Below are 13,876 nucleotides of genomic sequence, written 5' to 3' on the forward strand. Positions count from 1 at the left end.
ATCAAGAACAAGTATCCTTTGTTGAGGATTGATGACTTATTTGATCAGCTTCAGGGTGTTTCGAAGATTGATTTGAGATCTGGATACCATCAGTTGAAGATTAGGGCATCGGATGTCCCTAAGACAGTTTTTCGGACTCGATATGGTCACTATGAGTTCTTAGTGAAGTCATTTGGCTTGAAAAATTCCCCAACAACATTTATGGATTTGATGAATCGGGTATTCAAGCCCTATTTGGATTTTTTGTGATTGTCTTCATTAATGATATATTGGTCTACTCCCGTAGTCGAGAGGACCATGAGCAGCATCTTTAGGTTTTACTTTAGACCTTGAGGGATAGTCAGTTATATGCCAAGTTTTCAAAGTGTGAGTTTTGGTTGGATTTGGTTGCCTTTTGGGGGTATGTTGTTTCTTCCGAGGGCATTAAAGGGGATCCTAAAAAGATTGAGGCAGTTCAGAGCTGGCCTAGACCTACTTCAGCTACAGAGATTCGGAGCTTCTTGGATTTGGCGAGTTATTATCGTTGATTCATGGAAAGGTTTTCATCTATCTCGGCCCCATTGACCAAGTTGACCCAGAAGGGTGCTCTTTTCAGATGGTCCGATGAGTGTGAGTTGAGCTTTCAAAAGCTCAAGACTGCTTTGACCATAGCTCCAGTTCTAGTTTTACCGTCAGCATCGGGTTCATATGCAATTTATTGTGATGCTTCGCGGATTGGCATCGGAAGTGTATTGATGCAGGAGGGTAGGGTGATCGCTTATGCTTCACGTCAGCTGAAGTCCCATGAGAAGAACTACCCCGTTCATGACTTAGAGTTGGCAGCCATTGTGCACGCATTAAAGATTTGGAGGCATTATCTCTACAGCATGTCGTGTGAGGTATTCATAGATCATCAAAGTCTACATCACTTACTTAAGCAAAAGGATATAAACTTGAGGCAGCGGAGGTGGTTAGAGTTGTTAAAAGACTATGATATCACCATTTTGTATCATCCCGGGAAGGCCAATATGGCATTTGATGCCTCGAGCAGAAAGGCTGAGATTATGGGTAGCCTTGCATATATTCTAGTTGGTGAGAGACCGTTAGCATTGGATGTTCAGTTTTTGGCCAATTAGCTCGTGAGGTTAGATATTTCGGATCCTAGCCGGGTTCTTGCTTGCATGGTTTCTCGGTCTTTTGTATGAGCGCATCAGAGAGCGTCAGTATGATGATCCCTATTTGCTTGTCCCTAAGGACATGGTGCAGCGCGGTGATGCCAAGGAGGTTTCTATTGGAGATGATGGGTGTTGCGGATGCAGGGTCGGATTTGTGTGCCCAATGTGGTGGGTTGCGTGGGTTTATTCTTGAGGAGGCCCACAATTTGCGGTATTCCATTAATTCGGGTTTCGCAAAGATGTATCAGGATATAAGGCAACACTATTGGTACAGAAGAATGAAGAAAGATATAGTGGAGTATGTGGCTCTGTGTTTGAACTATCAGCATGTGAAGTATGAGCACAGAGGCAGGGCAGTTTGCTTCAGAGACTTGAGACTCCCGAGTGGAAGTGGGAGCGTACTCATGAATTTTGTTGTTGGGCTCCCACGGACTTTGAAGAAATTCGACGCAGTGTAGGTTATTGTGGATAGACTCACTAAGTCTGCACATTTCTTGTCAGTTGTGACTACCTATTCTTTAGAGCACTTGCGTTAGATCTATATCCAAGAGATCGTTTGTCTTCGCGATGTGCCGGTGTCTATTATCTTCGATTGAGGCACAAGTTCACATCGCATTTTTGGAGAGTTGAGCATCATGAGTTAGGTATGCGGGTTGAGTTGAGTACAGCATTTCACCCCTATACTGACGCGCAATCCGAGCGCACCATTCAGATCTTGGAGGACATGTTACGCGCCTGTGTTATGGATTTCGGGGGTTCATGGGATCAGTTCTTACCACTTACGGAGTTTGCCTACAACAGCAGCTACCAATCGAGTATCCATATGGCTCCTTATGAGGCCTTATATGGGAGGCGGTGTTGTTCTCCAGTTGGTTGGTTTGTGCCGGGATAGGCTAGGTTGTTGGGCACTAATTTGGTTCGGGAGAAAGTCAAGTTGATTTAGAATAGGCATCGGAAGTGTATTGATGCAGGAGGGTAGGGTGATCGCTTATGCTTCACGTCAGCTGAAGTCCCATGAGAAGAACTACCCCGTTCATGACTTAGAGTTGGCAGCCATTGTGCACGCATTAAAAATTTGGAGGCATTATCTCTACAGCATGTCGTGTGAGATATTCATAGATCATCAAAGTCTACACCACTTGCTTAAGCAAAAGGATATAAACTTGAGGCAGCGGAGGTGGTTAGAGTTGTTAAAAGACTATGATATCACCATTTTGTATCATCCCGGGAAGGCCAATATGGCATTTGATGCCTTCTAAATTCCTTACACAGGATGAGAAAGTCAAGTTGATTCAGGATAGGCTTCGTGCAGCACAGTCTAGACAGAAGAGTTATGTTGATCGGAAGGTGCGTGATGTTGCATATATGGTAGGTGAGAAAGTGTTGCTCAGAGTTTCGCCCATGAAGGGTGTGATGAGGTTAGGGAAGAAGGGAAAGTTGAGCCCATGAAGGGTGTGAGAGATTGGAATGCATATTGTAAAAAATAATAGAATAGGGTCCATATTACAAAACAATGTATTCTTTAGGGGTGCAAAATGCAACGAACCCCATGTAAGCCTCTAGAGAAAATCAAATTGCACATCAACTAAATGAAGAAATGCTCGGCCGATGTGGATTAAGTCCACAGAAAAGTTTGAAATCGCCTTGATTAAGTATGTGTGCGGTTATCACCTGTTATAAAAAAATACACATGTAAACGCACGAAAGCTTTTATGTAACATTGATTTTCCAAGGTCCTTCCATGAACATTTGTTCTGTTCTCACTTCTCACTGTGAATGGAAATAAGCTATCTTGTACAATAGAAAATTGACATGTGAATCATGCTGTTTGACATGTAAATTTGAAACTTAATACGACCACTCATCTCTTGTTCCACAAAATTTACAAACTTCTAAGTGGTCCTCTTGTTGCTCTCAACAGCTTCCTTAAGTTTCCTTCCCAGTGCATATGCCAAAGGAGGTGGAACAGCATTTCCTATTTGCCTGTGCTTGTGTAAAATGTTACCAGCAAATTGATAGCTATCTGGGAAACCCTGCAATAGATGATAGTATATTATTGTAATATTCCTGTCAAAGGCCTGTATATCACATACATTGCGCAAAGAGACACCCAAAGGAACAAAATCATGTGTAAGGAAGCTAGAAGTTCCAGATTATCATGCTTTGAAGAAAAAGCTACACTCAATTTCACCTCAAACTCTTGCCTCAAGTGTCTTCAGATATTTTAAAATGCTAGCTTTAGTGTATGTGTGTTGCACGTGTGCCTAGTGAATCAATACCTTTCTATGCCTTTTGGCTAAGATCAAGTGCCTAGTGAATCAATAAAATATGTATACAAGAAGAACATGTAAATCAAGATATCAAATGCTAAGTTTTAACATGTCTACATTAAGTTAATATTTTACAATAAGTAACTTAGAATATAGAAAAGTAAGGGAGTTGTCATTTGTTTAAATGAATACCAAAAGAAACAAAATTAATCAACAACAATTCACTTAGAATATATTTTTGTCTTCTAATATAATAAATATAGATAGATAATTGAGTTAATTTTGTAAGATCCAAGGATTTGTAGGACTTACTTGAGAACGCGCACATTCACGAACTGTAACAATCCTGTCTTGGTCGGGATGAAAACACATCCCCACCTTACCCATCGGCTGGGGGTCAGTAATGGAAGTGGGGAAGTTCCCATCCCAATCCAACCTCCCAAAGAGCCCCTTCCACTGGTTGTGCCTCTTAGCAGTGTTAGGCAGGCACCACGGAATCAAATCAACCAGTTGACCATTAGATAGTTTAACCTGCAACTCGAAAGGCAAATATCTTATAGACCCTCAAATCAAAAAAAAAAGGAGATTTTATTTTGTCAAAAGCGGTGCTCACAACACCTTTTCATCCGGAAGGTCACGCCAGTCGGCTCCTGGCCGCTTAGGAATTCTTTGGCACCTTATTAGGTTAAGCTCATTCATCTCTTTCGTAATGTGATCGGATAATGTTATTGAGTTGCCCCGAATTTTCCTTTGGAACCAGGATACCGGGTCAACTTGATACTGCATTAACATGAATAGCAAGGTAAGAACAAGGGCCTGACATGATTGACTTATATATCCTATAGAAATAAAAGAAGCATTCCCCTCTTTCAAAGGGGAAGGAATTTCAAAGGAATTCTCAAGTTTAGTACCTCTATACAGGTCTTGGATGCTCCGTTGCCAACAGCAGGAAGATCTCCAATTGTGTCTCTGACAGTAAGAGAACGGAATGGAGCTCCACTAGCAGTACTCCTCACAGCTGCATAGTGAGAAGTTTCAGATAATGCAATTTTTAGTTCTGGGACACCAAATACATGCATTGGTTCTGGCCACTCTGGAAGAACCTCCTCTGGGGAAGCAGCCCAGATAAATGCTCTCTTCCTAGACTGAGGAACTCCAAACGCTCCAGCTTCAAGGACACCAAACCTCACCTTATCACAAGAAAATTGATTGTCAATTTTGATAATAAGCAATACATGCATACACACACACACACACACACACACACACACACACACACACACACATATATATATATATATATATATATATATATATATATATATATATATACATGCATACCTGATAACCCATCTCGAGAAGGGAAGCAACAGTTAAGCGAAATGTTTGTTTTTGGTTGAATGACACAAAATTCCGAACATTCTCCAAGAGAAAGAACTTTGGCCGATAATAATCAGCAAAGGATAAAAATGCCAGAATCATCTCGCACTGAACTTTACTCCAGGTGCTCTGATTAAATCTATTCATTCCAGAAAACCCCTGCAAAAAGAACATGCACCGCCATTATAAGATAACAAGGTTTAGTAAACATCAGGATAGATGTGAACAAACCTGACAAGGAGGGCCTCCATTTATGAAGTCCACTTGTCCTGGCAGTGGCAAACTATTCAGTTCGTTCTCATCCATTGCTGCAGCTAATTCAGAAGCCTCTGGAGTTGAAATACAATCTTCAGCATCTCCACACTTTTGCATGACAGCCCTGAATTGAAACCATTATTTGGTTACTACTGTTATGTATTTAGATTATAATGTTCACAAAGGAAAAAGTAAAGATTATATACCTCAAAAAAACATTGCAATTCTGTATGAACACCTTTGCCTCTGGATGATTAAGTTTAAACGCATCTCCAGCAGGCTCTTCATATTCAATTGCCCATTTTGTATCTGAGACACCTGAAAGAATGAAACTTTCAGACCGAAAGTTCGAACTACATCCATTTAAAACTACACATGAGCAGAGAGAGAAGGTAGTTACCCGAACGCTGCAATCCCTCAGACAGGCCACCACAACCAGCAAAGATATCTAGTGTGGCCAAACGATTCTGTTGAGAAGCTTCATTTAGTTGCCCAACTCTCAGTTCATCCTCTCCTTCCTTGCCTTTTCCCTTTCTCTTCCTAGATGCAGCATCATCTAGTTTAACTCTTGAGAATCTCAGCTTTACCTGAGCTGGTAACTGCTCAACAGTACACAGATTAGACTTCACAAGAATAGTAGAATGCATTGCACTAGAAAGAACTAGACCAATTGCTGCTAGAAATTAAGAAATGGGTACCTGTTTGAGGGATCCATTCAATGGATCATACAAATATTCACAAAAGAAAACATGGTCAAAGATGGCAGGGACGTCTTCAGACGGAATATCATACTTCTTCCTCACTTCACATTTACCTTCAATTGTTTCTACCGGAACTGTATGTATCTCCTCACTATAGTAGATCTAGAAAGCAGCAATCAAAAAATTCAGCAGTGCTAGAAGCTTTATGTAGGAACCATAAAATACCCTAATAATTACTTAGCTGATTAAACAAACTTCCTAACATGACATAGCAAGAGTGATATATATTACAACTCTAACCAGCTATTAGTGGGGGAGATAAGTTATATTAAGCATATACCTCCCGGATATCAGAAGAGTATGCCTTATCTGAAGAAATGTCCTCTGGTCTGAAGAATCTCCTGACTTTGACGTTGGTAGAATCTACTTTAGCTTGTTTAGATCCCTTGGGACCAAAAATCTCTATTAGTTGACATACTACATAGGCCATCAACCCCACATTTCTCCCAGCTTTGAAAGTTCCACTTCCCCCTCTTTCTACAGCAAAGTGATCAGGGTGTATATAAACAAAGTCATCAATTGAATACTCAGTCCCCAGATATACAAAACTGGAGTTGGACATATCCAACTTAAAAGATTCCTTTTCCTGATCAATTCGCTGCAACTCACAGGAGTAACATAAGCCATTACCAAGACCCATCTGATCAAAAGGAAGTCTGAAGAAAGCACCTCTGTCAGGCTGATAAAAGCTTTTGCAATAAAATTCGGATGGCAATCCCTTCCTCTTCCTGTCTTCTGCTTTTGCTCTATCAAGTTTATCGACATAAGCATTCGCTTTTCTATGCTGATGTCCCCATGGCAAATTCCTGATACTGACAACTACACTTTCTTTGACATCTCCTAGTTGCAAATCCATGCATTCAGTGATCAAAAATACCTCTCTTTCGTTAGCTGCATTTCCAAGTACAGTTTCAGATCCTCGTTGCATCATTCTTCCATGGAGCATTTTGCTACCATCCAATTTTTCAAACATGTATTCGACAAAGTAAATAGAAGGAAGTTCATCTGGTTCATCATGTTCCACCAGAACTGAATCTCCAACAGCAATCTCATTTCCATGAATTCTAGCCTTTTTAAACAACAGTTCACCAGAAGCTGTTTTACCTATGGATTCCCCATCCCAGTTTATTTCTTTGCTGTCAGAACATGACTTAATAAGCCTTCTTGTAGAACAAGGTGTATGAGTTTTCTCTATAACTTCCAAGTTCTCCTCTTGAGCATCATCCTCGTCATTTTCCTCCTGCTCATCTGCTTCTTCATCATCCTTCACCTCACAAGCAACAACTTCCTTTGACGCCTCAGGTGAGTAATTGGAATAGTACTCCCCCCAGATTCTGTTGATTAGCCTTGTTGTAGTAGCCTGCATAGCTTTCCTTTTTACAGATGGCGCCATAGATGCTCTAGGATTTAAGTTCTGTTCATGTCTCTGCACAACCTTCTTCTTCTTAATCAACCATTTTGTATGGTGCCTCTCCTCCATTTTCCTTGAGAGACCAATCACAAATGCACACTTCCTAATGCTTTCATCAGGAAATTCTGAAAACTGCTGCAGGATAATCTGTCCATGTACAACCACGTATCTTTCCACCACATCTGTATTAGATGATATATAAGCAGGATGGTTTTTCTTGAACTCTGTAACCCTTTTAATGACATCTCCAAAAGAAAGTCTAGCACAACGACTCTGTTCCTTTAACAAAGTAATAATGCTCACTGCCAGCTTCGCGGTCTTTAGGACTGGTTCATACCAAGGAGCATACTGTTTTGATGGTTTCCCAAGCCTATACCTGAAGAGAAATAGTATGCATGAGTAAAGCATCTGCAATAAATCCGCTGAACCAAAATAAAAAGGACAAAAGAACAGCAAAAAATAAAGAAAACAGTCAAGCGATTGGCATAGCAAAGGAAGTAGTTGCAAAATAAACCACTAAGAGGATAATCCTAATACCAGGCCATATCAGTCCGAATAGATATAAAGATCATCGAGGACCCAAACTCAATCATCCATTCTTTTATTGCACTCAAATAAATTGGCATTCCATCAATCTCAGTTGATCCAGAACCACCTGAAGAGGAATTATTAGCATCAGTGTCAACATTGTATCCAGATCCGTCGTCAGCAGTCATCACTCCAGACCCAAATATGGTTACATCAATATCAGCACATGGTTTCATAGGCAGGAGCTCTAAAGAAATTAGTCTTGAGTCTGAGTTGTACAATGCCCAATTATGAAGCATACTGCGAGGCAAGTCATCAATATAGTATGTATCAACCCCACTGTCAAAGATGATATACTCATCGGTCTCTTCATTACATGTCTTGTAGTATGCAGGTAAAGGATAATCGCTTGCAATCTCATCCTCATTGATCTTGATGTAAAATTTGTTAGATGAGGAAGATGTACTACGGCTTTTCTTCTGGTTCAAGGAGCGCCAGTACTCCTGTTCATGTAATAGTTTGGCCAATTTCAGATCTTCCTCTTCTTGTTCTGGACCAGTGGTTAAATCAGATTGATCTCTCTTGCCTTCTCCTTTGCCTACTTTTGGACCTATAGTTAGAGTCTTACCAAATGATAAAGGCTCTGGTTGTGAAAGCATTTCCTGCTTGCTGCTTTCATCTCTGAGGGAAGCCAGGACAGGTAACTCAACAAAAAGCTGATCAGTCTTCTTTGATGTATCATCCAGACCGATAAGTTGCTTATAGACAAACTCTCCCTGAGATATGAGAAAGTCTCTGATTGATACACCACCTGAAAAGCATTTTAAACCACTCATTGCTCGGACAACCCCAGCAAGCAACTCATCAAGGCTTAAATCAGGATTTCCTCCAGAAGATTTTGACAGCTTTTTGTAAACCTCAATGCAAGCTGTTGCCTTGGCCCAGAAGTGGTCATAAAACTTCTTATAGCCACCTGAGGGTTTTTTACAATCATAATCAGCTGTCTCTGTTGAGATCCATATGATAGGAGTTCCATCTTCATAGCCAGAGATAGCCCATTCTTCAATACGCCCAAAGCCTTCACATCTAATTCCTTTTGCTTTTTCTTTGTCAATATTATCCTCAAGTGGTAAAATGAGACCAGTAATAAACAGATCATCAACTTCAGACATTTCAAAAGGTTGTGGTATTCCTTCTGAGTTATGAAAGATAAAATCTGTTAGTCTTCTACAGGGTCGCTGAGAATCCTGTAGACCAGCAGTTAACCGAATAGCCACAACCTCTTCCTCTACGCATTGGTCCTTCTTTGTTTCAATGACTGAAGAATTTTTGGATAAGTGAACAGTTTTCTCTTTAAAATTTGAACAAGCAGCAGCTCGCTTGGGCCTTTTACGTGCATCAGTGGGCTCCTCAATAGCTCCAGAAACAGGCTGTTTCTTTTCCTTCTTGTCAGTTGCAGGTGCCTTCCTTTTTGACACAGAATCTTGTCTGCTTTTCTCCCTTTTGTGTCCTGATTAACCAGCAAAAAAAGTGGAAAAAAGAATGAGCCATAGAAAGAAGATCAAAAATATTTCTCCCAGATGCTCTCACAACAAAAACAAAGCACTCTTAAGGAAATTTTGTACAGGGTAGGATCAGAAGCTACAAAAGAAGCCTTCTGAACTTCACAGTGAGAGAGGCAGGGAGTCATATTGAAAAGCATGAAGTGAAAACAAACACCAAAAGAAGCAGCAAATTAAAGAAAATGCAGCATCCAGAGTTAGGCCAAGAACGCTCAATATTTGAACTGGACAAGAAGTCAAACAACATCCCATTCAATAAGTAGTAAGCAGAAAGACCTAAATACCAAGAAGTATGACATACACAAGGCAAAAATGCAACGAGCATGTGCATTAGCCAACTCATACAAGGTGCATTAAACATTTGCCATTTCAAGAGTATAGACCCTTTAGGCTAAAGGTCGCTTAGCCAACTTTAAAAGCTGTCAGTAGCACATAAGTCACTGCACCGTGCAAATTTGTTAAGTTTTGAATACCTTCAGAACTAGACTAAGATGCTAGTACAGAAATATAGTGTCTGGTAACAGGTAAAACTCAAAGAGCTTTCCCATCCCTATCGGAGGAGATGCCAACCATCTCTCCTTTCTACAAACACGGCAAATAACAGAGATATAGCACATACAAGCAATAGAGCAAATAATCCCACCCTTAATACAAATTCTTTTTGTGGACATAACAAAGAAGCAATGAGGATATTTACTACAAATCTATAAAGTGCATTCACTAAGAGATTGGGGTTGGGGTGTCTACATATTAGCAATGAGGGTGTGCACAGGGGCATAGGCACCTTGCTTAAAGCGGTATCACATTACACCGCTTCGTCTAAATTTTTTTTTTAATGTGTATGTATAAATAATAAATAAAATTAAAATATTTGGTATAAAAATGAAAAATGCCACTGCTTGCCGTTACTGTAATTTATTCATTTGTTCACTTTTTCAAAGATTCACATCACTTACGAAAATTTCTGCCTACGCCATTGGGTGTGCATATTAACGCATAATTGCAACCTAAATTTACTATACTTCTTTCATTTGTATAACTGACACAAAGTTTAAGACATTGAACAAATTTATGAATTATACTAGTTGTGGTAGTGGAAAAACATTTAACTTGTGGTTAAAAGTTGGTTTCATAACAAAACATCACATCAAATGATCAAAAGTTGATATGAATTTGAAAACTTGAAAGTTGTGAAACTTACACAGAACAACAGGGTGGTGTCAACAGCTCAAGCATTTTGGCACGTTCTAAAATAGAAAGAACCTCATATAAATTGAAATAGATGGAGTTTATTTTTTTGGTGAAATGATTTTAAAAAATTATTAGAAACTAGCTCAAAACAGAACCTTTCTTTGAGCTTTAATTGAAATACTCAATCGAGATGAAAGCAACTCCAGTTTTGGTAGTTCTATTAATAAGAACCTGCAATGGCTCAGCAACTAGCAAGTGAAAAGAACATGTTTAAGGCATGATGGTGCCAACATCGCAATTCTGTACAAACAGTTAAAATACATTCCTAGGATCATAATTAAGTTTACATGTCATTGCACTCCAAAATGCCTCCTCATTCCTTTGATTTGTCGCAATAATATGACACATTAACACTACTGTCTACCAATTTCTTTGGAAGAATTTGGTATAGGTTAAATGACAATAGTTTTTACACAGAAAAATAAGTTAAATTACAATCCACAACAACTAGAAAACATGAATAATTAGGTGGAAATGGTAGAGGCCAGTGAGCAAGCAGCAAAAGTGGTGGCAGTTTAGCTAATGAATTTCAGTAAATTCAACTATATGTCCTAGGTTAGTTTCTTCGGTCCAAAGGGAATATAAAAGTTAACCTGACTAATATTACATCAGCCACCACTTCTAAAACCTCAAATGAAAAACCAAACTTCCATCTATCCGACACTCTTCCAACTTCCATGAACCAAAACTAAGTCATTATCAATTATCTCAGTGCAGAGGGAACAAATTATATTTACTTATCCAACACTAGACAAGACTCATAGTATGTCCTCCTACCACCCACCTCCAACTTATTCAACTAAGCAAGCATTCAGAATAAAGTGCATGTTGATGCTCTAATTAGTGGACCTTTCCCCACAATGTATTCACCTGCCTAGGCACAGGTCAGAAAGGCACAGCATAAAGTAGAGATAGGAGCCAAAACCTCATCTTTCATCAATGTGTAACAAGGTTTCATTCACCAATAGGATCCCCCAGAAGAAGGACCTGGTTAGCAGCAGATGGTCATTCATTCCACTAAACGGCAATATTTGTTAATTTCAAATTAAAAAACCAATCCCCACGACTTATTTTCCCTTTGCGCATGGGCATTGCAGATTTTTCTATTAAAAGGGGCCTCGCCAAAGTAAAGAGGGGGGGAGCTTATAAACTGTCAAGACCCTCGTGTTTGGTCAATGAGGGACAAGGTCCCATACACCAATAATGCTATTACATCACAAATGAGAGTTCCAACTTCAGTTATCAATAGTCAAGTAAACATCAAAAACTTGACAAAAGATCAGATTAGTATCTTTTTCCAGAGAGGACAAAACTAAACACCATGAACTCTTGGAGGTGTGTACTCTACTATTATTCAAAAGTCATAAAGAGCTATTCTGAATTAAACTTCCCCTTTATGGCCAAAGAAGTATAATTCAAATGCAGCCATAAATGTTTCCAAATAAAATCCTACCATGAGATCACAGCTCATTAAATGCAATTGCTCGGGCTCATAGAAAAACAGTAAGGAACTTTTGAAATTAAATACTTTGAACGAACACGTGCCTCAAATCTGTCACCAAAATGAGACACCACAAACACTCAAATTAATTATAATTCTAACCTCATCCATGCTTGAAGGGGGATGCTTCATGCACCGGTCTACTCTTTTTTCTACTAGTGAAGAGGCAAAAACTAGTAAGATGCATAGTCAGCGCACTAGCCTCAGTACAAAATGTGCCAAATCTCAAATCTAAGTTCTCTTTTTTTGGGGTGGCGTGGGGTGGGGTGGGGGCGGGGGGAATTAAGTACTTCAAACTGTGAAGAGGCCAACTAACATCCAACTTAACACGCTCTTTTATTTATAGTACTAAAAACAGCCTCTCTACCTCACACAAAATAGTGGTAAGGTAACTGTACCATTCCTAGACCCTACTTGTGGGATTACAGTTGGTAAATTGTTGTTGTTGTTAAAGTGATCAATTGAGCTTCTTAATTAATCAACTTAAACTCTAAAGATTTTCTTCTCAAGGTTAAGTTGTAAAGAAACTCCTTCCACCAACAAGAAGAAGGAAGCACGGTAACAACCCAACAATAAGCACAGACAAACAAATCTACGTTCTGAAACATTAGCATAATCGGTTCATGCATCCAAAGTGCCATGCCTGTAAACAAATCCACTCCTGGATCCAATATTCCATAACTACATAACTGATCTTACCCATAAAAACCACTACATTCACAACTCCAAATATGAAATACCCTCTTACAAGCACTACACAACAGCAACTACATATATGGTCAAAATGCAACCAAAAAAAACACAATTTCTTCAGTTGTTAAAACCCCATTTCAGAAAAAACAAAAAAGATAGATACGCCCAAAACCCTACCAATTAAATAAAACAATAAGAAGAAGAAAAAAAGGGAGAAATTACCAGCAGCATCAGTATCCGGCTTATCCAACCCTGCCAGGGAACCCATTTCTGAGATCTGGGGAAGAATCTTAAGATCAAGACCTTAACAGCAACCCACTTTCTACTTTTTGATAATTTTTCAAAGATTTCTCGTAAACAGTTTATGGGTCTGAAAAATCTCCGTCAAATAGCTCCTCAATGTTTCTTCTCGTTCTTAACTACCCTAACACACACTGCGATATTATGTTTAATAATTATTTAACAAGTCCAAGTGGCTTTTTATTCAATGCATTTGGTGGGAAAAAAAGGTGAAGAGGCGGGAATGCCTTTTCTTTTTTATTTTTCGAAGAATGAATTGGCGCCACTTCTCCGAAATTTTGTGTGTGGATTTCTCAAGCATTTTGTATTCCAAATCATGTTTTCACAAAATAGGAAAATATCTAAGCTTTTGTAAATAATAATAATTGTTTTACCCTTTGCAGAAAATAGAAATAAAATAAATAGCAACATTTTTTTTTGTCTTGGAAAATGTTTAAATAGTTTACTTTTTAGTCCTATAATTAAACAATAATTAAAAGAAGGATTTTAAGATTTTTAATGGAAATCTATAAATAGATTATGCATCATTTATGTATATTCAGTCAAGATGATGACAGCCAAATGGGAACATGAATATGAGATGTCAGCGAAATAAATTCAATTCAATTCTTAAAGGAGATGGGATGAAGTTGTAATTGATAAGCAAATACCATTATTTATACATGCATTAGATTCATAAGAAAAGTGAAATGTGTATCATTCACTTAAACTTTATAGGAATAGTTGTTTGTCATTCGCGGTCGTGAAGGATATATCTAATAAGTATACGAGGGAAATAAATTTAGAACTTTTGATATTATAATTAAACTA

At 38.8% G+C, this 13,876-nt stretch overlaps 1 protein-coding gene across 1 annotated transcript; it reads right to left on the bottom strand.

Moving 5' to 3' along the window:
- Positions 1–2,847: 2,847 nt before the first annotated feature.
- On the bottom strand, positions 2,848–13,263 carry LOC109240115 (DNA (cytosine-5)-methyltransferase 1B-like). The gene is made up of 12 exons (XM_019406739.1): positions 12,989–13,263; positions 7,769–9,269; positions 6,101–7,607; positions 5,758–5,922; positions 5,460–5,658; positions 5,266–5,377; positions 5,036–5,183; positions 4,766–4,963; positions 4,336–4,614; positions 4,043–4,204; positions 3,737–3,955; positions 2,848–3,187 (listed from the first exon to the last, which is right to left on the bottom strand). Exons 1-12 carry the CDS (start codon positions 13,032–13,034, stop codon positions 3,047–3,049), a joined length of 4,677 nt encoding a protein of 1,558 aa, XP_019262284.1. The 5' UTR covers positions 13,035–13,263; the 3' UTR covers positions 2,848–3,046.
- Between the last annotated feature and the right edge of the window lie 613 nt (positions 13,264–13,876).

This window comes from Nicotiana attenuata, unplaced genomic scaffold (genome assembly GCF_001879085.1).
Source record: "Nicotiana attenuata strain UT unplaced genomic scaffold, NIATTr2, whole genome shotgun sequence".
Taxonomy (NCBI): domain Eukaryota; kingdom Viridiplantae; phylum Streptophyta; class Magnoliopsida; order Solanales; family Solanaceae; genus Nicotiana; species Nicotiana attenuata.

Coding starts and splice junctions, on each gene's coding strand:
- LOC109240115 (XM_019406739.1), bottom strand. CDS start 13,034: ATGGGTTCCCTGGCAGGGTTGGATAAGCCGGATACTGATGCTGCTG. Junction 5,378..5,459: donor TGAGGGATTGCAGCGTTCGG/GTAACTACCTTC, acceptor TCATTCTTTCAG/GTGTCTCAGATACAAAATGG. Junction 4,205..4,335: donor CATCCAAGACCTGTATAGAG/GTACTAAACTTG, acceptor ATGTTAATGCAG/TATCAAGTTGACCCGGTATC.